Source organism: Solanum verrucosum, unplaced genomic scaffold, assembly GCF_900185275.1.
Source record: "Solanum verrucosum unplaced genomic scaffold, falcon-dt-bn FXZP01000196.1, whole genome shotgun sequence".
Lineage (NCBI taxonomy): Eukaryota > Viridiplantae > Streptophyta > Magnoliopsida > Solanales > Solanaceae > Solanum > Solanum verrucosum.
This window is the reverse complement of record NW_026020420.1, coordinates 2860808-2883898: the sequence shown is the minus strand read 5'-3', so window position 1 is coordinate 2883898 and position 23091 is coordinate 2860808. Positions and strand designations below refer to the sequence as shown.

At 32.5% G+C, this 23091-nt stretch overlaps 5 protein-coding genes across 7 annotated transcripts in view; 2 read left to right on the top strand and 3 right to left on the bottom strand.

The window, feature by feature from the left end:
- Positions 1–23091, bottom strand: part of LOC125807075 (cell division protein FtsZ homolog 2-1, chloroplastic) — a 217496-nt gene that overhangs the window by 5670 nt on the left and 188735 nt on the right. The window contains exons 1-3 of one of the 3 annotated variants that reach the window (XM_049486835.1): positions 4286–4387; positions 3235–3979; positions 126–425 (exon numbers count right to left, since the gene is read on the bottom strand). In XM_049486835.1, the coding sequence (XP_049342792.1) occupies positions 126–425; positions 3235–3864 (930 nt within the window). In that variant the 5' untranslated portion in view covers positions 3865–3979; positions 4286–4387. Of the gene's footprint in view, positions 1–125; positions 426–3234; positions 3980–4141; positions 4196–4285; positions 4388–23091 lie in introns of those variants that run through there. The other 2 variants (XM_049486834.1, XM_049486836.1) reach the window with 2 other exon arrangements.
- LOC125807080 (F-box/LRR-repeat protein At1g67190-like) lies at positions 5610–8003 on the top strand. The gene is made up of 3 exons (XM_049486843.1): positions 5610–5830; positions 5951–6000; positions 6451–8003. The coding sequence occupies exons 2-3, from the start codon at positions 5974–5976 to the stop codon at positions 7711–7713; spliced, it is 1290 nt and encodes a 429-aa protein (XP_049342800.1). The 5' UTR covers positions 5610–5830; positions 5951–5973; the 3' UTR covers positions 7714–8003.
- LOC125807057 (E3 ubiquitin-protein ligase UPL5-like) lies at positions 9031–12100 on the top strand. Its single transcript, XM_049486814.1, has 3 exons — positions 9031–10580; positions 10863–11449; positions 11719–12100. Exons 1-3 carry the CDS (start codon positions 9047–9049, stop codon positions 11980–11982), a joined length of 2385 nt encoding a protein of 794 aa, XP_049342771.1. The 5' UTR covers positions 9031–9046; the 3' UTR covers positions 11983–12100.
- Positions 12314–12642, bottom strand: LOC125807136 (uncharacterized). Its single transcript, XM_049486908.1, has one exon. The coding sequence runs from the start codon at positions 12640–12642 to the stop codon at positions 12331–12333; it is 312 nt and encodes a 103-aa protein (XP_049342865.1). The 3' UTR covers positions 12314–12330.
- On the bottom strand, positions 16570–17580 carry LOC125807127 (zinc finger A20 and AN1 domain-containing stress-associated protein 4-like). Its single transcript, XM_049486898.1, has one exon. The coding sequence runs from the start codon at positions 17327–17329 to the stop codon at positions 16859–16861; it is 471 nt and encodes a 156-aa protein (XP_049342855.1). The 5' UTR covers positions 17330–17580; the 3' UTR covers positions 16570–16858.

Below are 23091 nucleotides of genomic sequence, written 5' to 3'. Positions count from 1 at the left end.
GGAATGACAGGACCAGTTGCTAGATGTAAAGTAAGACTGAGAAAAGCAACTTAACTTCAAATTCTTGGCAAACAATGCAGAGAGCAGAATGGAAACAAAAGAGTGGGAGAACTCAGCATTCGTACCGTAATTATATCAGAAATACCACGAACCCCTTGCCGAAGAATATCATCAGCCAGGTTAAAAGCTTCAGTTACTGGGGTTGATAAGGAAACAGCAGTCAGTAACTTGTCATTAGGAATGACGATTAGCGTATCAACATTTTCTCTCAAAGCTGCAATTCCTTCTTGGGCTTGAACTGCTCTTCTTCGTCCCTCAAAAGAAAAGGGGGTTGTGACAATACCAACAGTTAAGATACCCATTGATTTGGCAATTCCTGCAATTATAGGAGCCCCACCAGTCCCTGTTCCTCCGCCCATTCCAGCCTGCACATAAAATTTTGAGGCCCAGAAAGGGAGGAAAATTAAACCAAGTACTCCCTTCTACAAGACCAAAAATGTAAAGGAACTTTAATTCTGACTACAGCAATATGCAGATCATCCATATTTAACTTTTACAAAGCTTCTGGATAATATACACTGAGATGGATGGCATTAATCATCTTATATGTATATAGTTTCATAAGGATAACTCGTGAAGTTAAGAAGTCTCAGAATAAAAAATTGGAGGCAAAACAGAAAATGACACTTTATTCTCGAGTAAGATATTCCTTTTGATCAGTGCTCTAGATTAAATATGTTCAAGTTAAGAAACTTCACTGATTTCTGGACACCATTTAAACTCAATAAAATAAGGAAACAAATGCAGATCTATATTAAGACCCTAAGAGCAAAATTCATCATTTTATACCCCTGATAAATTTCAGTATCTCCCCTTCACTCAAGCCTTTCAACACCATATTTGGCGATTGTCGGTAAATTCCAGATGTCATACAACTTTTAAGAAAATCCCCTCATGCATAGTTTGGTTGAAGTTATCATAAATAGACCAAAAACTAAACATGTGGCAAAATGGCCCTATTTTGCACTTAAGCTAAAACTAAATATTTCTCTTTCTAGGTAATGACTGAATTACCCTACCGATCATCAAGGCACCCTGAAGATATCAATCATGCTTCTTTGAAAGTTTTTTCCTCTCTTTGAATGGATGATCTAGTCAAAATTCATTCATTTCTCATCCTATTTAAGCAAGGGGAATCATATTCTTTTTTTTTTTATGACAAGGGAAACCCGCAGCCGCTACCCTTTGGGTGCGCACAAGGTAAAACCCCCGTTCCTGTGCAATAGCTCGCAAACCACATAGGAGAGGTCACCCGCACTAGGCAAGCCCGGTGCGACGAGCTCGACCCAGAAGGCAAACCCCTTGCTTTTGCTGGCAAGGGGTTTCGAACTTGAGACCTCCAACATGGAAGTCCCAAGCCCAAACCACTGGGCCACCCCGAAGGGTAAGGGGAATCATATTCTTAAGGTGCTTAAAGGCTAAAATGCCAAATATCACAGATACTCTAGCTTCTCCAGCATCAAGTTCACCTAATTTACATTTCTGCCTGGTATCAACCTTATCCCTGAAATTGAAAACTCAAACTAATGATTTGATGAAACGTCAGGTGTTCATCCTGGAAATTTATAATCCCTTGATTCACTACATAGAATATATAGTACTTCATTTATAGATATTTCTGATCTATATAGGGAGTGATGCGCAACATCAGATTATGACACTGTCTTTTGCCTACAACCTTTACAATCAGCATACTCAGCCCAAGCTTGTGGTGTATGCAAGACGAAGACTAATTCCAGATGGCTACAAAATTTACGACAACTACATCTCATAGAAAGACACAATGCAAAATTATTTATAATGTTATGAAATTATTAGGATTTTGTAGTTGTGTAATCAGAGAAGCCTAAAGGGATGAAGTGGAACAATGTAATACAACTAGTGACAAGGAGAATAAACTATGCTCTTAAAGGTAGACCGCCTCATTTGTTTTCATTAAGATTAAGACGTCTGAATCTGAATATACATCTTAATATTAAGATGTGCATTAAGATTTAGATGTCTGAATACACATTTGAATTGTTAAGATGTTGTATTAAGATCGGAATACTAAATAATTAAGATTTTTAATTTTTTTCAACATATGAATGTATAAAACTTGTCTTTATTTAAAAATGAATACAACAACAACAACGCACCCGGTGTAGTCCCACAAGTTATTTTTTTAAAAATGAATAAATATAAAATTCAATAAAGTACTAAATTAATTTAATGTTATATTTAAAAATATTATTAAACATTGTATGGCGATTGATGGTAGTGTTGACTAGCGGCGGTGGTTATGAGTGCCGATTGGAAATGGTGTTGGTTAATGGCCATGTTGTGAATAGTAGCTAGTTGCTGATGGTGGTTGACAATAGTGGTTTATGGTGGCAGATGATAGTTGTGGTGGATTGATATTGACCGACTAATGGTAGTGACAAATGATATTAGTGGTTGATGATATATAGTGTCGATCGATGGTGGGGGTACTGATGATTTTTATTGTATTGTGTTGTATTGTTTTGATGAATATAACGTTTGAGTAAATATTATTGTTTCCCTAATTACATAATACAACTCATTAGCAATTTGAAAGACAAACCTACAAGAAAAGTAGGGTACTAGGTAAAACTATTATAAGAAGGCAGTGTAAAGGTTAAAATAAGATTATTATTGGAAATAAACAAAGACAAAATGAGAAGAAAAAAATAAGGTAACGACGCGATCACACCAAATCAGTCGTTACTTAAAATGAGACTTTTGATGGTTACATAACAATGAATTGAACGATACGATACAATATAATTTAAGTAACAATAAAAAGAACATGGTATTTAAACTAACAATACAATAGGTAACTATCATCCAAACAAGCTGCAATTATATGAAGATCATTTGGTGATTCTGCATGTTATCACCAACTAACTCTGATAGATGTGAATTAAGAGAATCTATTTCAGTTGAATCTATCCAGAGTATCTCTTATGAGTTTCATATATTCCTGACAGCTAGAAAGGAAGCACTGTATCGCAGTATCTGTTATCGAAGAATGAAAAAACAAAGAATCTTGTACAACACCATATGAAACCGAGAAACTGAGAACACAAAAAAAGATATGACAAAGCATCAAAGTAAAGTTAGCATAAAGCTAAACAACTTAAACTTATAGTCCTAAACAAAAGCTGAACTTACAGTCACAAAAACCATATCTGCACCGCGAACTGCTTCTTCAATAGCCTCCTTGCTTTCTTTGGCAGCATTCATCCCTATATCTGGATTACCACCTGCACCTAGTCCTCTCGTGAGCTCTTGGCCTATTGGCAATCGATTCTCAGGAAACACAGGTGACATCCTAATTGCCTGAATATCAGTATTCACAATCCAAAACTCCACACCATTCATAGAGCTCTCAATCATACGATTAACTGCATTTGATCCACCACCTCCTACACCAACCACCTTAATCTTAGCCTCATTGAAATTCTTCAAACTAGATGAGTCCATTAAGCTCTCGGCAACACCTCCACTCGAGCTTTCCTGTCTAGAGGTAGTGAAAGTATGATTTCCTTCACCTTGAAGCATCGAAATTTCAGGATGCAGATTTAGAAACGAGTCCTTACTTTGATAATTATTGAACCTATGTGAATTAGCTGAACACTTGAATTGTGGACAACTTGAAATACCCTTTTGGTTAACACCCAAGAATCCAACTTTCTCATCATGCATTTTCAAAGGACAAACTCTTCTTGCAAGAACAGTTAATACCCCGTTCCGCAATCGAGTATCCAGAGGCACAAACACAGCTGATGTACAACTAGCCATACCCAAACTCAAAAAACCCAGAATCAAAAATCAACTTAATCTACTTATTCCCCAAAAATGTCACAACCCCACTTGATTATAACTGAATTTCAACCCCAAAACTTTCTTTCAGCACCTGTCAATTGAAAAAAAAAGCAAGAAACAGGCAATCAGGGGAAATTTGTGAAAGAGCTCCAATACCCATAACCCCCACCCCCAATGAACAAACCCATTAAAACTTGCAACAAAAAGATAACATAAACCAGAAATGCAACAGATAAAGCTCAAAACTTCATACATTTCTACCATTTTTTCCCCTAAACAAAGCAAGATAGAATTGAAAACCTTAAAATTGCAGAAATTGTAGCAAGATTGTAACTTCAGCAAGAAAAAGAAAGAAAATGCCATAAGAGTAGAGAGATTCTTGGAAACTAATACTTACAGAAAAACTCGCAGCATTTGCAGTGAGAGAGGCGAAGTTTTCAGTGAGATAAAAAGGAAGGGATTTTTTTATCTATTTTGTTATTATTATAGTGTATAAGCTATAGTAAGAAACTGAATTTTAGCAATTTCAGTGTCCATTTGATATAAATATCAACTTTTTGTAAAATACTTCACAAGAATTGCTTGAGAATCACCCCAACTTAAGTTACTTTTTTTAAAATAAAAAAAATATTACGAAAAATGTGATAATTAAAAGAGGGTAAAAATTTGTTTATATTAGGTAAAAATATGGAAATTGCTTTTTTTCTTATAATTTTTCATAGAAGTGAATGAGATATTGACATTATGAAAGAACTTGTTGGGTTTGAAGTAAAGGTGATTAGGTAGATTTCGTTAAGTATTATGTCGTGAGAAACTGTTTGGATGGGGCATTGAGATAGTCAAAAAATGTATTCTCATTATTTCTTGAAATACTTAACTTTTTTATGGCCTTTGAGAGGATTATTGTCGGTTTGTAATTAATTGATGAAGAAAAGCATAATTTTCGCAGCGGTCTGTCCTTAATGTTTCCACGATGTCTAGCAATTCTTCGTGAAGCAGGTGTATGCAAAACATAGAGGTACCTATCAGAAAGTACAGTGGAAGAGACCGGTATGCAATAATTTTGGAGCTCCCAAATGGATTTTCATACTCTATCTAGCAATTCTCAACAGTCTTTATTCTAGAGATCAACTGTTGAGAGTGGAATTTGATTAATCAGAATATCTATCATTTGTTCTTTAAATGTTTCTTTTTGGCGGTTGTAGGAACAAGCTTTTGCGTTGGCAAGTACATAATAGGAACGCAATGAAATGGACAAAGAAGGTGTGTTGGATTGAGACTCATGCTAATGAGAAGAATACATGGGTTGAACTACTTAGGATCACTGTAGCTGATACAGTGTATACGATATGATAAGAAAGGAACAATTGAGTTTTTCAGATCAAGAAGAAAAACCTTGCGGTTTTCACAGGATAAATTATTCATATTGTGGTAATGCGAGGTAGTTTAAAGGCCAGGGTAACTAATTGGATCGCAAAACTTAATTACTATTCTTAAACTATAGCTCTTGTATTGTTGCTTGGCTGCAATATGTTGGGACTATGTCCAACAATCAGATAGTATGTACATAATTTCCTACTTTGAATCATTATTCATTACTCGATGGAATGCATTACTCCAAAAACAATGTTCCAACAAATTGGCAACATGAATTTTTTTATTTATTTATTAAAAATATAAATAAATAAAACACTGAAAATTGCGTATTTAAAAGGTTCAATATAACTGGCCACTTGACGTGGGTCTCACCTGTATTCCAAATTGCACACAGCACACCACTCACTGTGTGTGTCTGTGCTGCCTTTCTTCCACCATCTTGTCTGAACATTTTTCTCCTAAAATTTTATCAGATTTCCACCCCCTTTTGATCGACGGGGCTTATAATTTACCTCCATCGATCCATTTCTGGTTCTGGGTCGTGATCTCTTATTTGATTCTTGTTGTAAGTTGGACAAATTCTTGATTTTTTTGGTTTAATTTTGCTGCATCATCCATGTTATGTATCGCTTTTCTATATGAATGTGTGTGGGGTTTCTTAAAGTTTTGATTTTTTTGGTTGCAGGATGGGAAATTGATGAGGTGTTAATGGGATTGTTGCCTTTGCCCAAAAAGGTGAAATATTTTGAGTTTATTTTTTTTATTTGGGGTTTTGAAGTAGATGGTTGTGGAATCAAGAAATCTATCATTGGTTGATTATATAATTTGATGGGTCATTGATTGGGTTGCCTGATATTTCATCTTTTGGTCTACTTTCCCCTGAAGATTGGTCTGTGATTTACTGTTACTCTCAGTTTGAACAGTAATGTAGCTGTGAAGTTTGGAGGTTTTAGTTTGGTCTACTTTTTAGTTGTGAAGCTGTAAGATTGGTCTACTTTTAGTTTTTTTTTTCCATCTGATTTTGGATTTCATTTGGTTGCTGAGAATAAGCTGGTTCTTGACTTTAAACATGCCTAATGTAGCTGTGAAGTTTGGAGGTTTTAGTGGCTCAGTTGGATTTATTAGGTTGTAGCATTTTTTTTTCTTTACTTCTGGTGGCCTTTTGATTTTTTATTCTGTATGAAGGCTATGGAGCACCTTCCTGTTGAGGTTATTGGCAACATATTGTCTCGGTTAGGAGCTGCACGAGATGTTGTGATTGCATCTTCTACTTGCCGGAAATGGCGAGAGGCTTGGAGAAATCATCTTCACACACTCACATTTAATTCGAATGACTGGCCTCTTTATCATGAGCTTACAAGGAGCAGACTAGAGATAATTGTGACACAGACAATATTCCAGACTAATGGATTGCAGTGTCTGTCAATTATGATGGATGATGTGGATGAGTTCTCTGCTGCTCCGGTGATTGCTTGGCTAATGTACACGAGAGAAACTTTGCGTGAGTTACACTATAATGTCAGGACTACACCAAACATTAATATTCTTGAGATATGTGGTCGCCAGAGACTGGAAGTATTGGCTCTGGCACACAATACGATTACGGGTGTTGAACCTAGTTACCAAAAATTTCCTTGCTTGAGGTCTCTTTCACTGAGCTATGTCAGTGTATCAGCTTTGGACCTCAGTATTTTTCTCACAGCCTGCCCGAAAGTTGAGGTCTTGAGCCTTATAAGTCTGGATATTGTTTTGTCTGATCCACATGCCTCAATGGAGCTGAGTACTAACTCTTTGAAAGATATCTATGTTGAAGCCATTAGTTTGAATAAAATCATTCTGGAGGCAGATGGCCTTGAGAAGTTGCAGTTAAAAGATTGTACACTTGAGGTCTTTGAGCTTGTCAGCAAGGGGAAGTTAAGACTCCTTAAGATTGATGATGTTAGTGTCATCCATCTTGATATTGGTGAGAGCGCTGAGAATCTTGAGATTGTGGACGTCAGCAATTTCACGATCATGTGGTCCAAGTTCCATCATATGATAGCAAAGTCATCAAAACTGAGAAGACTGAGGCTATGGGCAGTTGTGTTTGATGACGACGATGAGGTTGTTGATATTGAGACAATTTCTGCTTGCTTTCCGCAACTAACTCATCTCTCCTTGAGCTATGAACTAAGAGAGGCAGTAATTCAGTATGGATTGCAGGGTTCTTTCCAATTGGAAAATGTGGTTGTATTGGAGCTTGGTTGGACGGTGATCAGTGACCTCTTTTCACCGTGGGTAGCAGGGCTATTGGAAAGATGCCCTAATCTAAGGAAGTTGGTGATTCATGGGGTTGTTTCAGAAACCAAAACACACGAAGAATGCCAAACATTAGCAAAATTCACATCCTTTATTGTAAGGCTAATGAAGAAGTATTTGAAGATAGATGTTCAGTTTGAATATGAATAGATTTGAGCAACTGCACCCTGCCTTGGAATTCACATTTTTGTTCAACTGTCATTAGCTCAAGGAGGTACACGATCCTTTGTGGTGATTGTTTCTGTTTTTACGTGGTTACCATGCTCCGTTCCTGTTTTAGTTAAAGTTGTGCTTCAGCATTGTAACTTACCCTATTCTTTCAACTCAAGTTCGCATAGTGTTCACAGTTGTGGTATTCTTATTGTAACTTCTCATTTTCTTTATTTTTTCTGCTTGTCTGTTTTATTTCTTGTTGTAATGAAGTTTAGTCTTTTGTTCCATGTTTTAGCTTTTCTAATATATACTGCATAAATTCAACTACATACTTGCTGAAGAAACGAGGAAAAAAACTGTCATCTAATTGCCATGTAAAGGGAGTGAATCCCCCTTCACAAGAAGTAGAAATTAGCAGACTGTATGTTATGTACTGCTTTCCATAACGCTCTATTTTGGTATTGTCACTGCTTTCATTTATGTATTCTCATTTATAAACTGCTTTGAGATGTGATACTTGAGCTGATGGTCTATCGGAAATAACCTCTCTATCTCTACGAGGTAGGGGTAAGGTCTACGTACACTCTACCTTCTCCAGACCCCACTTGTGGGATTACACTAGGTATGTTGTTGTAGATACAACCCTGGCTCCGATTGATGGAACCCTATTCACCTTCTCCTTTGTTACTCGTTTGTTTTGCAGCCCTGTTTAGTGAAGATGAGAAGTGGTATTCCTATTATTGTCATGCGAATTGTCAATCCAAGCAGGCTCTAGTCCTTTAAGTTGTCAATAGTAAGCATTTTTCCTCATCGTCATATATATTATGACGATTTATTTATCAAAAACTCATATCTTAGAAGTGCAATTTTTATAGTTGATATTATTTTTGATTTATATATAGCGTCTAGCGTAGATTTTAAAGGTTGCATAGTTCTTATTATTTTATCCTCGCACTTCATTCTATCTACACTTGTATACACTCTAAAGAGTCAGCATGAACATTTCTTTGTCTTTAAGTATATGATCTACAGTCACATTAAGTGACTTTTTCTTAACACTTTTTACAAAGGGGTCTCTATCTTTTTAAAGCAATTCTAATAGAGACATGATTTATTAAATACTTAAGAAGACTAAACTTTCACTTTTACAAACTTAAAAGACTTAAAACGGTTTTAAAATATATTAAAGGGACTAATTTTTTAATTTTTACTTATTCCATATTTGTCTTCCCACAGCTTTAAATGAACTTTTCCCCTCACCTTTTTCACACTCCACATCCATTTATCAAACAGTCTCTCCTGAGTTCGTATCGATCGATTCAGCGTTAAGATGAATCGGATTCATTTCTTTGTCCGTTTATTTTCTGGTGGAAAAACCCTAGTTGTTCAAGCCGATTCCACGAATCGAGTGGAAGTAATTCACCAGAAAATCAGTTTGATCACCGGAATTCCCATATCTGTCCAGAGCTTAATCTACAGGGGCAAACAACTTCAATCAGACCAAACAATATCGGATTGTGGAATTGAAATGGAATCCAACTTGCAACTCGTTGGCCGATTGAGGAGCACAAAGCATTCTCACGCTTGGAAGCTCATGAATGAATTGTCTTCACTAATTTGGGGATTCCGCAAAACCGAATTCCGTTCGGTTCGGTATGACAAGGATCATATAGAAGATGTGCTTATAGAGATTTTAATTATGATTCCTCATGACATTGATGAAGCCTCTGAATACCTCGAAATATTTATTTCATCCTCTGTTCCAGCAGCTCTGGTAATGCTTTATATGTCTTCACGTCTAGACTATAAAACTCTTGCTGATAAATGTATTCGTCAAATTATAAATTCATTTAAGAGTGAGTCCCTTACACCAATGTATAGTACATGTGCTATCATGTTAGAATTTTGTAAGATTTTGAGAGAGGCTGGGATTGAAGATGATTTGTACATCTTTTGTCGGAGTAGTTTCTGTGATATCATAGAGCTCGTAGGAATTGCGAGGTGCAAGGCTGATACGAAGAAGTTCATATCATTGCAGGATGTTTTACCATTTGTTCGTGAGATAGCTGCTCAATTACACCATAACTTAAATTTGACTATGGAATCAACTGATTTGTCATTACCGTGTAGCCTTGTGCATGATTTTGCTGCTTTTATGCTTCCAGTGCGGAATGCCATATTGTTTCAAGTACCATTTGGCTTTACAATAACTTTTCCGTTGATGGAGAATGACACCGGTGAAGCAGAGTATTACAGAGAGAGTATAGAGTGTTTACATTGTTCTTTCCATGGTTTGCTAGAAGCAACGTTGTTGTCTTTAGGGCATTTGGAAACCCGGTTGGGCTTGAAAGAGGAAGTAGAAGATGCGCGAGTTGTACAATGGTGGTCTTTGTATCTTACAATTCTAAAGGAGTTAAACAATATATCAAAAGTGTATACGGGCCTGGAGAAAGTGTTTTGGCAAAAGATGAGGCAAGTAAAGGCTTCATTGTGCTTTCTGGTAGTTAAGTTTGCAACTAAATCAGAAGATTATGGATGGCTTTTCGAGCACAAGGAGGTAATGAGTTTTGAGGTACGGAGACATTTGGCAATAATGATGCTTCCAGAAGTTGGAGACGGCGGGGGGCTGTACTGCATGTTCATTGACAGGTCTCGATTGCTGGAAAATTCGTTTGAGTACATTGGTAATGCCACTCCTAAGAATCTGCAAGGTTGTTTGTTTATTAAATTCAAACATGAAGAAGCTACTGGGCCTGGTGTGTTGAGGGAGTGGTTTTTATTGGTATGCCAAGCGATGTTCAACCCTCAGAATGCTCTCTTTGTTGCTTGCCCAAATGATCGTAGAAGGTTTTTTCCAAATTCAGGTAAGCTTTTATTTCATTTATGCACTTTGACATTTTGCTAGTATTTGGTTCTAATTTTGCTATTTGGTTCAATATGAATGGATGTCGATAAGGATAAGCGTAAAGTCACTTGACTGAAAGGAAATGGAGCAACCACAAACCCCCGGTTGTAACATCCCTCCAAATGCACCTTTCTTATAAAGATAAATGTGTTTTTACATCTTCTAGTATTTGAGGATATTCAAGAAGCTATAATAAATCTCGTCGCTAATATTAACACACATCTACAATTTGTGTTTGCAGCATCTAAGGTTAATCCATTACACCTTAATTACTTCTGCTTCTCTGGTAGGATGATTGCATTGACTTTAATGCATAAAGTACAAATCGGTGTTGTGTTTGATCGCACTTTCTTTTTGCAATTGGCTGGGAAAGACATAACATTGGAAGATGTTAGGGATGCGGATCCACCCTTTTACAAGAGCTGTAAGGAAATACTAGAAATGGATCCAGAGATGGTGGATGGAGATAATCTAGGCTTGAGGTTCATTTGTGATATTGAGTCGATGGGCTCTAGGAAAGGGATCGAGCTTTGTCCCAATGGGAAAGATACGATCGTGGACAGTAAGAATCGGGAGAAATATATTAATCTTCTTATAAAACATTACTTTGTAACATCAGTTGCAGAGCAGGTTGCGTGTTTTGCCAAAGGCTTTGCTGATATTACAACCACTTCAAGGCACCAACCCTTTTTCCGGTGTCTTAATCTTGAGGATCTCGACTTAATGCTTGATGGTAGTGGAAATGATATTTCTGTTGAAGATTGGAAAGCACATACTGATTACTCTGGCTACAAGAAAAGTGATCGTCAAATATCCTGGTTCTGGAAGGTACATGATTCTTGTCTCTACTAATAGTTTGAATTACTTGTAAAAGTAGTAAATTTTTCACTCAAGACATATTTTACGTGATTAATTAACTAATATATGTGATGAACGTTTGAGCATACGTGTAGAAATTCTCTATAATATGATCTGGAAAAGTGTCTAATAGGAACAGTTAAGGACACAATTGAAGCATGATTCGTGAAACTATGCTTGGCAAATGAGTCCATTATTCAGGACGTTCTGTCATGTTTGTTATCTTTCTTTACGTGCAGATAGTCGAGTGTATGTCTGTTGAGCAGAGAAACGCGCTCCTCTTCTTCTGGACTTCAATTAAGTTTCTGCCTCCAAATGGTTTTGCTGGTTTGAGCTCAAGGCTTTACATCCACAAAAGCTCGACACCTTATGATCACTTGCCTACTTCACAAACCTGCTTCAACTGCTTGCGTTTTCCTCCTTATAAGTCCAAGTCTATCATGCAAGATCGACTCCACATAATTACTCAAGAACACATTGGTTGCAGCTTTGGTACCTCGTGATCGATCAGAGGCAAATTCAACATTTGAAGCTTATAATGTTTAGTCTACAATGTAGGTAAACTCTTGCTAAAGAAGAAACAAAAATTAATACAGTCAGATCTTTCTATAACTTTCTATAGAATCGATCTCTCAAGTCATGTTATATTATACTCCTATGTTTTCTATAACAATATTCTACTATAGTAGAACAAACAATGTTGTTAGCATCATGGGTGAATCGCTATATGTTCGGTAGAATTCAATAATTTTGGTTCAAATTCAATATTTTGTATTAAGATTCACTCGATACACATATAAATCACTTATCAAGAACCAAGTAAATACGTCTATGTTTCAGAACTCATAAACTTAAAATCTTGAAAACGGTGAATCACCGCTTGGTGGTAATGAAATGAAGGCATCACAAGCTTTAGTTGTGATAGGAATAGCACATGAAACATCAGCTATAGGCAACAAACAATTAGCTAGAAGAGTACAAGTACTAGTTGTTGTTGCTCTAAAATAGCTTTCCCAATTATAATTATTGGGTGTTGAAAAATAATTATTCACTAATTCCAAATCTATCTCAAAAAATTCTTCTTCATCTTCTTCTTCTTTTGGCAATTGATCAATAAGAATTTTGATTTCTTCTTTGAGTTCTTGATTAGAGACTAGAGCCATATTGTTGTGTCTTAATTTTGGTGATTTAGGAGTAATATAGTTATTTATATTAAGATTTGTGTGGTTGGTTGGTGGAAAATGGGTTAATTAGTAGAACGCTCTTCAACAAATCTTCAACTATCTTCTAAACTAATTAGATATTTGTAGTTATTTATTTCTTAAAGCAACTAATTAGATACTACTCTCTCGTTTCATATCAGTTGTTCACGTTAATTTAGAAATTGCCAATTTATTTAGAAAATCAATATACAATCAATTTTTTCTAAAAATATTTTATCCTTACCATTAATTCTTTTTGAAAGTGTAAACAAGTTTATAAAGTTAAAATTCATTGATCATGCGAAAATAATCATTGATAGAATAAATAATTTTTATGTGATTAGTACATTTTTTTAATCGGTGATATGTTGTTTTACATACTTTTTGATTCGTATATTGCACATATTTAGTTTTTAAGATCCTAAAATTAAAAAATATTTTTTTTTTTGAAAAAAACTTTATAACAAATTATATGAAGATATATAAATTGAAACGAATGAAGTAATTTGTTTCCACCTAAACCAACAAAAGAAAGGTCAGTAGAAGTAGAGCTAATAGTAACAACCACATGGGAGGATTTTTATCACACATTTCCTAATTATTAATATATGAATTAATTATATTAATAATTAGCAGCCTGATACGTCAGAGTCACGCCACAAGTAATTTATTTTATAATTTTTCCACCTATTTTATTGCATGATTATAAAGTACATAATAAGTTAACTATGAAGATGCTAGGAAGATAGTGAGGATTGAACTCACATTTATGGTACAAATCATTGATATCACTAAACTATAAGTTTGATAGTATGTTACGAGAATTTCACTCGTACCTCGCCATCTAACTTCTAAGTATTCACCAAATTGTTTGATTAGTATATACTCATAACTCAATAGTCAATACAACGACGGTAATATAAGAAATATTTATGTGATAAATAATACTTACTATTTTTTAAAGAAGTCGATAGAATTGAAAATTCGTTCGACAAATAATGAATGGGTATCCATAAATTCAAAGAAGAAAGAACGTTTCCTCATATATACTATATGATTAGATGCATCCATTTAAGACTATGTAAATGTATTTTATTTCTTTGGCCATTGGTTTGAATTGGTCAAAAGACTTTTTAGCTCATCCTATGAAGGAAATGACGCGTGATGTCTTTAAAAGTGTTCGATCTTGAAGTTTGTCATTATTTAAAAAATATAATCTTAACTTGAGAAAGAATTTTTGTTGTTTATATTCGATATAAGTTTTAATTTTTATCTAATTTGTAGTTAATTGAGTAAGCTCACTCTTTTGAAATATCTTGAACTTCTACCTTATAGTTAGAAATAATTTATGTCCACGGTTTATATCTGATGAGCAACAAAAAAAATTATTTAACAATTTTTTTCAAGCAACTACATTTTTAAATGATTGTTAAGCGAGGTAAAAAATAATTGGAGGTCGTGTATGACTTTCTAAGATTCTGTGGTTACTAATATATTTTGAAAGTGCACAAATATCTACTTTTGAGATTGTTATTTAATTTATGTTTATGTTTTTGTTGTTGTTGCAAGTTTACATATTCTAACTTTATATGTACATGATTGAAGTTGAAAATTTACGACTTTAAATATTTTTGTCTGAAGTATATATATCCTTGTAAATGACAAATATCAGAAACTTTTATCTGAAGTTTAATATAATAAAATTAACGTCGAAGGATTTTAATTTAAATTGTGAACTAGTTGACAAAACCAAATTTCAAACTTAATCAATAAAATTTTATCTGAACTTACCAAGACTAACGTCAGATAAGTTTAATCAAAGCAATAATCATAACAAGGTAAAACTTTAAATATTTTTGCCTAAAATTATAAAAATTAATGCTATTTAAAAATAATTTTTTTCTCAAAATATGTGAAAGCAAAATTATAAGTGAATGAAGTACACAACTGATAGTGAATTAGAAATACAGTGAATGAAGTACACAACTGATAGTGAATTAGAAGTAACAACATGGGTTGTGGTGCACTGGTGGGAGTGTTTCACCCTTAATCATAGGTCTCGGGTTTGAGCCCGGGTATAGAGAAAATTATGTTGGGAGCGCCACCCTCGAATGGACCCTGCAGAGCGCGATTCGAATTTAGTCGGAGCTCTAATGTGGATTTCGGACACCAGATGAAAAACCAAAAAAAATAAATAGTGAATTAGAAGTGCAAATGTGCAATAATAATATACACGCATTCATTCGACACCTACGTATAATTAATTATTTTAGGTTTATCCTACTTCGCACTCACACATATCTAAATTTAGACCGTCTCACACATGTTTAAAATCGGTTCATTCCATCTAGGTCATCCCTATATACCATTAAAAATAATTTTAAAGCATACTCAAATAAAGGATCGTAATTGAACACATATTCAAACAAAAGGTATTTTAAATTTATTTCTAATATAATGAGGATATATTTGATTTTATTTTCCTATTTTTTGTTTTTTACTTAGCATGAGAAGATACTAGCTACGTGTTATGTTTGTGCTTCTTTATTCTTATCTTTTATTGATCATAGCCACAAAAGATGAATCACATAAGGCCATCACCAAATAGAACTTTGAGAAAACCATAAATAAAAATGCTACCAATTGATAAATGCCAAAAAAAATAAAAAATTAGTCATTTTCATTCCTCTACCATTTGAATCTATACCAATTTATCTTCTTTTTTTCTCTTTGTCACATGGAATAGGAAGTACTCACCTCATACTAGCATATGACCACTTAAGAAAGGTTTTATCCTAAATCTTTGATTATTTTTTTCTTTGGCAAAGGATAAGGACATGTGTCATAAATATGTCATGCATATGTCGACACCATAAATTGTATGTTAGGTACTCTATTGTTATTAATTAAAATAAATAAAGAACCTTCTAGTATCTCCTTATAGTAAATCTTGTTCATTAGTGTAACAAAAGATTATCTAAAATTTTAAACTATGAAAAGTAGAGAGGTAAATCACAACTTAAAAACTGTTATTTTATTAATATTCGAGAAATTGCGATCTATTCGTCCCCTTCAGTTGAAGGTATGAAAATTCTTATTGAGTAAAAGAATTAAATGCACAAAGCAAGTAATATATACAAACTAGTAGTATAGTATCAATTAAAAAAGTCTTAAACTCTAAAACTTTCTCTTTGGATGAAGCTATCGAAAGTTTGTCTCTAAACTTTAGAAAGTTTGTCACTTAATTATGTGGACTACTAAAATTATAACTATATTTTGATAATGTGGGCGAGTAAGGTTGATTATTACTCAATTGAATCACTTAATTGTCATGTTTACTGATTAAAACAACAAAACATACAAATTTAAATGTTTTTTTAGGATCAAATTGGTAATAATTTTATATACAATTTTAGAGGATTTTTTGGCATGCAAAGTGTCGAAGTTCCAATTTTTAACATTTTTAACGAATCACACGTCAACTACGATTTTGACATATTCATCAAAAATTATTTAGTAGCACTAAATTACGTTGCAATTAATTCTTTGTTCATCTTATTACCATATGTATTTTTTGTCCTTTGATCACTTTCATTTTTATATCTGTTTTTCATAGTGTAAGGTGTTATACTTGAGCCAAAAATATAGAGGAAATAAGTTGAAGTAAATATAAGATCTACGTACATTTTTTCCTTTTCAGACTTTACTTATAAAATCACAGTAAATATTATGTTGTTTAACTAAATTATCCTAGAAAAAGTACCAATGTATTAAAAGACTTTACAAAATTAGTTCATATTTCATAAAGTAACATTGACAAATAAGAAAATTGGGAAATTTGACATTTAAAATAAAATTTGTATAACTTTCATCATCTTTATTTATTTAACCAATAATGCATGGTGAAAACCTCAATGGAGAGGGAATATCCAAATTCCAAAGATAGTAAAGTTGAAATCTAAAAAACAAGCCAAACCATAAATTATTTTCCAAGCAAAAGATAAAAAATAACCAAAAAAAAAATATACACTAATTAATTCACATTTTTTTTGGTCAACAATGGGACACCCCCCAAGATTTTTCTCTATTTCCATTTTGGTCCCCATAATTGATAATATTTAATTCACATGACGTCATTTTCCGACGAGATTTCATCATCTAAATCCAACGGCTGTGATTATATCTTCCCCAATTTCTCTGCTTTAACCACCGGATTTGCCTTAGCAATGGCTTCTCTCCCCATAGATTTGAAATCAAACGAGCATCCATGGATCTCCGGGTACCGATGGGTCCCACAAAACGTGGTCCCACATCTACACTTGAACCCGGTCAATCCCACCTTCTTCCTGCAGGCCGAACACCTGTTCGGCTGTACAGGCATCGGTTGGACCACGGCCGCGATCACAACCTCCGGTTTTTCCTCAACAGCTGCCGGTTCCGGACGCACCAGTACCGATGAGCTTGGAGATGGAATCGGCAGCTGCGGAGGAAAGAGGGAATCAATAGGTTTTTGTTGTCCCCCTTTTATATAAACTTCATTGTAACATTTGGAGCAGAAATTTTGTGTTGTTGGGCTGCCGAAGAAACCACAGTTATTAGCGCATAATATATGTCCTTCTGGTGCTTCAAATCCATGCTCTTCCGCCATAATTATATCGATTTCTCTTCGATATCAAAGAAAAAAATTTAATTCAATTGTGGAAAGCAAATGGAGAAAAAATGGGGTGAAGGGAGAATAGATAAATAGAGAAGGGGGAAGGAGACAATAGAAAAAAATGAAAAAGGGAATTTAATAATGAAAATGGTGGCAAATCATTAGTGAAGGATATAATATAATATAATAGAATAAAGAAATATGAAAAGAACAGGCTGGAAGAGGCAAAAAAGAGGATGAAGATGGTTTTTGTTTTTATTTTTTATTTTTAAATTGGGGAGGAAACTTAGTAAATGAAGGGAAGCCAAGAAATTTGGTTACGAGGAGTAATTGGATGGTGGGGGAGGACATGTGGCTAAAGAATTGTGGTTTGAGGTGAGAGGTAATTGAAAGTCTAAAAAACTTTTTTTTCCCCATATTTGAATTTATGACATATTTTAATTGATATATAATAAAGAAGTTCTATATGAATAATCAATTCGTTTGTCAAGTAGAGTTTGATAAAAAATAATAATCTTCATTGGTTATTTTTAAATTTTATTTTTGTAAATTCATTGTTAAGATAGTTCTAATAATATTTATATTTTTTATGTAATTTCTATATATAATTGACTATCATCCTCTAGAAACTTCTCTTAATGTACTTATTGAAAGTCTTTTTTTCTTTTTAGATATTCGAATTATAAAATATTTTAAGTGAAATGATAAAGAAGTTCTATATGAATAATCGATTCGTTTGCTAAGTAGAGTTTGATAAAAAAAAATCTATTTGTCTTAGATTACATTAAAAAATGAATGACAAACTTTATTTTAATCATTCGTCATTGATTATTTTAAAATTTTATTTTTGTGAATTCATAATTAAGATAGTTCTTATAAAGGATCAGATTAATGACATATAATATTTATATTTTTGATGTAATTACTATATATATTTGATTATCATCCTCCAGAGAAGGATATAATATAATATAATATAATATAATAAAGAATATGAAAAGAACAGGCTGGAAGAGGCAAAAAAGAGGATGAAGATGGTTTTTGTTTTTATTTTTTATTTTTAAATTGGGGAGGAAACTTAGCAAATGAAGGGAAGCCAAGAAATTTGGTTATGAGGAGTAATTGGATGGTGGGAGAGGACATGTGGCTAAAGAATTGTGGTTTGAGGTGAGAGGTAATTCAAAGTCTAAAAAACTTTTTTTTTCCGATATTTGAATTTATGACATATTTTAATTGATATATAATAAAGAAGTTCTATATGAATAATCAATTTGTTTGCCAAGTAGAGTTTGATAAAAAACAATAATTTATTTGTCTTAGATTACATTAAAAAATGGATGACAAACTTTATTTTGATAATTCTTCATTGGTTATTTTTAAATTTTATTTTTTAAATTCATTGTTAAGATAGTTCTAATAATATTTATATTTTTGATGTAATTTCTATATATAATTGACTATCATCCTCTAGAAACTTCTCTTAATGTACTTATTGAAAGTTTTTTTTTTAGATATTCAAATATGACATGTTTTAAGTGATATATGATAAATAAGTTCTATATGAATAATCGATTCGTTTGCTAAGTAGAGTTTGATAAAAAAAAAATCTATTTGTCTTAGATTACATTAAAATTAAAATGAATGACAAACTTTATTTTAATCATTCATCATTGATTATTTTTAAATTTTTTGTGAATTCATTATTAAGATAGTTCTTATAAAAGATCAGATAAATGACATAATATTTATATTTATTATGTAATTACTATATATATTTGATTATCATCCTCTAGAGTACTTATTAGACTATATAAAAAGATAAAGAGAAAAGACATAAAATTACCACAGAAGTTGTCTCGATTTTTTAAAAAAAAGACACATTAATTTTGCAGGCGTCTTATTACCCCATAAGAGTATTAAATATCTTTATAACTAGACCATTCTGACCCATTTTCACCTAATGTTTGTGAACACGCAAATATCAACGCGTGAATGAGTCAGTTTACATCCCAAAATCAATTTTAAAATGCCACATTTAAGTTGATTTCTCTATTAATTAATTAAATCTTTAAATACACCATCATCCCCAAATTTTCAATAGAGTTTATTCTTCATATTTGTTATCAAACTCGCTGTAAATTGTAATTTTATCCAAAAAAAAATGAACATGATAGTTTCACAATACAAGATACCATTGTACAAGAGAGAACACAAATTCCGATAATGAAGCAAATCAGAATTAGAATCTTTGTACCGAATTTCGACAACAATGCCGACCCCATTCTACCATTAATTAAGACACTAGCTTCCCCAAACTTTCAATTGAATTTATTTTTCAAGTTTACTATCAAACTTACTGTAAATTACAATTTCATCTGAAAAAGACGAACACAAAATGCCGGTGAAATATAAATTGGATACAACGATGACCTATCTTTATTTTTCTAGTGGTGGATGGGTAAATCAACTTACATTGTTGCCAGAGCTCAAAAAACCGTATCCCTAAACATGTGTTTCCCCAACAAATCACAAACACATGAAGAAAATAATATGATTTTTATCAAATACAAGATAAATATGAAATCTTAACCTATTAACCTTCAATCCCTTGTTTATTTAGTTAAAATGCCGTGCAAGTTTTAATGGAAAAGAAAAGAGAATCTGAAAAATGAAAAAGAAAAGAGATGGAAGTGCTTTTGTTAAGATTGGGGTTGGGTTATCCTCACTTTTATTTATTTTTAAATTTAATTAAAATGGATCAAAGGGGTGACCATCACGTGCTCTTCATAGATGAGAAAATGAGTCAAAATGGTATATTTATAAAGGTAGTTAATATTTTTCTGGGGTAATAGAACGTCTGCAAAGTTAAGGTGTCTTTTTGAAAATCCGGAACAACTTTAGTGATGATTTTATGTCTTTTCTCAAAGATTAAATGTGAAACTTGGATTGAAATTGCTAGCTTTAAATTTAGTTTGAAAAATATAAATCAAATGATATTATCATTTAATAAACGAAAAATGATCAAAACTACTCTTCAACTTTCGAAATAGATTAAGTATACCCTTAAACTATCGCTCGGTTCAAAAGTACCCTTCCCGTCTTACTATTGGACCAGACTTACCCTTCTATTTAACGGAAGAGCATGTGGCATCCCATGTGTGTATTAATATGCCACATAGATCTCCACATGTGCACACCCACCTCCACATAGACGTTCTAAGAGCCATAATTTCACCATTTTCCCACATTTCGTCATTTTCTTAAAAAAAAAAACTAAAGAAGCTTCCTTTCACCATATCTAATTTCACTTTGAAGATTTACGCAACAATAATATTTAAAGAATAGTGAGTGCAACAAATCGAATCTAGTAGATTAGAGGCAAATCAAACTATTGATTTCTTTGTTACATTCCATTATTAACAAAAAGCAAAAAGATTTTGAGAATCGACCTGATTGGACTCGATCACCCTTTGTAAACTCTACCAAAACCTCCTTCTCCAAGAAGATAATCACCTCAGATTTTTTTTGTTGCAGCTGCTAAATCATGAAATATAGAAGTCTTGACTGCAATTTGGTTGGACCCTGCCTCCTTATCAACTTTCTTTGTGCGTAATGAATTCTTTGCTCTCAACTTATCCAAAGACGAGAACAAAAATAGAAAAGTAAACAAAAGCATGGCACTGAAGTGAGGCAACTAGTGTTCAGAAATAAGAAGGATGTTTGAAAAGCAAGGAAAATGACATCTAATTTTTTTTATTGATTCAACTTAGGAATGTGGGAGGTTGTTTGAAGTTTGAACTATGAAGTGTAATTAACTGTAAAAGATTGCTTGAAATTGAAATTTGAACTATGAAACTTCACTAGCTGATGTTGGTTACATTAAAAATTTTAATATGACATACGCTACCAAAAACAACAAGACTTGACAAGCTCATGAATAATGTTGTACTCACTATTCTCTGAATAATGTTGTTGTGTAAATCTTCAAGGTGAAATTAGGGTTGGTGAAAGGAACCTTCTTTGGGTCTTTTTTTAGATAATGATGAAATGTGGGAAAATAGTGAAATTAGGGCTCTTAAAACATCTATGTGGAGGTGGGTGGGGTGGGCGTGCACATGTGGTGGTCGATGTGGCATATCAATACACACATGTACTTTTGAACTGAGAGATAGTTTAAGGGTATACTTAATCTATTTCGAAAGTTGAAGGGTAGTTTTGATCCTTTTCCGTTTAAGATATTAAATGAATTAATATATTACTAGTTGAATGAGTTATTAAGTATATCCGGCTAAAATTTATAAAACTTTTGTGGTACATTCTTAAGCTCAATGCATAAATAATTTCATTAGTCAAAATATGTCGCTTCTTTAATTATATACGATAACTTTAATAAGTTACAAACTCAAATATATTCTAATTGATATTGATGTATATGACAAAACATAAATGATATGTCGTATGTAAATTTACATATGTAATGAATGCTAAAATAAATACATAAATTTTTTTCAAAATTTAAATTAAAAATATCAAATAAATATATTTTTCACATCTATCTAAATGCTCAATTAAAATAAACTATATGTCAAACATCTAAATAAATTTTATTTATAAATTTAATGACGGCCAATATATTATTATTATTATTATTATTATTATTATTATTATTATTATTTTGGAGACAACAATTAGGATGTCCTATTGTGGGTTAGGTGGTAGGTTAAGTTAAATGGGTTAAATTATGGAGATGAATGTGATTATTGTCATATTCCTATTGTGTATTCTCCTCCAATTACGTGTGTGCTGAGCTGCATTAATATGTTTAACTTTAATCAATTTTTTAACAACCTCAAATAATTATCATACGACTTTCTATTTAAAATATTTTAAATGGGAAAATTACTAGATTGACAAACATTATTAGTTTATTATTCAACAAAGTTATAGTTTTAGTTAATTACTGTGCATGATTTTAGTTTGATATAATTTATTATTAATTATGGGACCCACCAACAGGTTGTATACCAACAAGGAAAAAACCCTTTCCCGGATTTGTATACTCATGTATACAAATCTAATTTTATCTCTCCATTACCTAATTCTCTCCTAACATCACTCATACACATAAAAAAAATTCATTCTTAATTTGAAATCTCAAAATTCAAATTGTTTTTGTTATAAATTTCAATATATGTACCACACACCAAGTAATAAATAAATAAACAAACAAAAAATTAACAAGGTGTACATCTTTGGGTTTTGACTCTTTTTTATTACGTACTAACTAAAATATTCAATTAATTTTTGCTTAAGAGTAGACCAGTTTGTTCTTTTTCTTATTTTTTTCAAAAGGTCCCTACTTTGTCATTTACATTTCTACATAAAAAAGTTAGAAAACGTCAATATTAATATTATAATAATTATACTCCATTCGATTTAATTTGTCTGTTCAAGTTGATTTAATATGCATTTTAAAAATATATATTTTTTATAATTTTAAACTAAAAATATGTAAAATATATTAAAACAATTTAATTTTATGAAACTTAAATATATAACATAAAAAATTACAATTTAAAAAAGAAAATTTCTTTAATAATAATTTTTTTTTAAAAGAAGAAAAAGGACAGATTGAAACGGAGGAAGTATTTTAATGGAATACTTTGAAATAAAAATTAGAAAAAGGGATCTAGCTAAATCATGACAAAGTGGAGGAATAAATGTTCAACTTTGTATTATTAATTAATGTATATAAA

Excerpts from the sequence above, each read along its gene's own strand:
- LOC125807080 (XM_049486843.1), top strand. The coding sequence starts at position 5,974 with ATGGGATTGTTGCCTTTGCCCAAAAAG. Across the intron at positions 6,001-6,450 it reads TGTTGCCTTTGCCCAAAAAG|GCTATGGAGCACCTTCCTGT; the intron begins GTGAAATATTTT and ends TTCTGTATGAAG.
- LOC125807057 (XM_049486814.1), top strand. The coding sequence starts at position 9,047 with ATGAATCGGATTCATTTCTTTGTCCGTTTATTTTCTGGTGGAAAAACC. Across the intron at positions 10,581-10,862 it reads AAGGTTTTTTCCAAATTCAG|CATCTAAGGTTAATCCATTA; the intron begins GTAAGCTTTTAT and ends TTGTGTTTGCAG. Across the intron at positions 11,450-11,718 it reads AAATATCCTGGTTCTGGAAG|ATAGTCGAGTGTATGTCTGT; the intron begins GTACATGATTCT and ends CTTTACGTGCAG.
- LOC125807136 (XM_049486908.1), bottom strand. The coding sequence starts at position 12,642 with ATGGCTCTAGTCTCTAATCAAGAACTCAAAGAAGAAATCAAAATTCTT.
- LOC125807127 (XM_049486898.1), bottom strand. The coding sequence starts at position 17,329 with ATGGCGGAAGAGCATGGATTTGAAGCACCAGAAGGACATATATTATGC.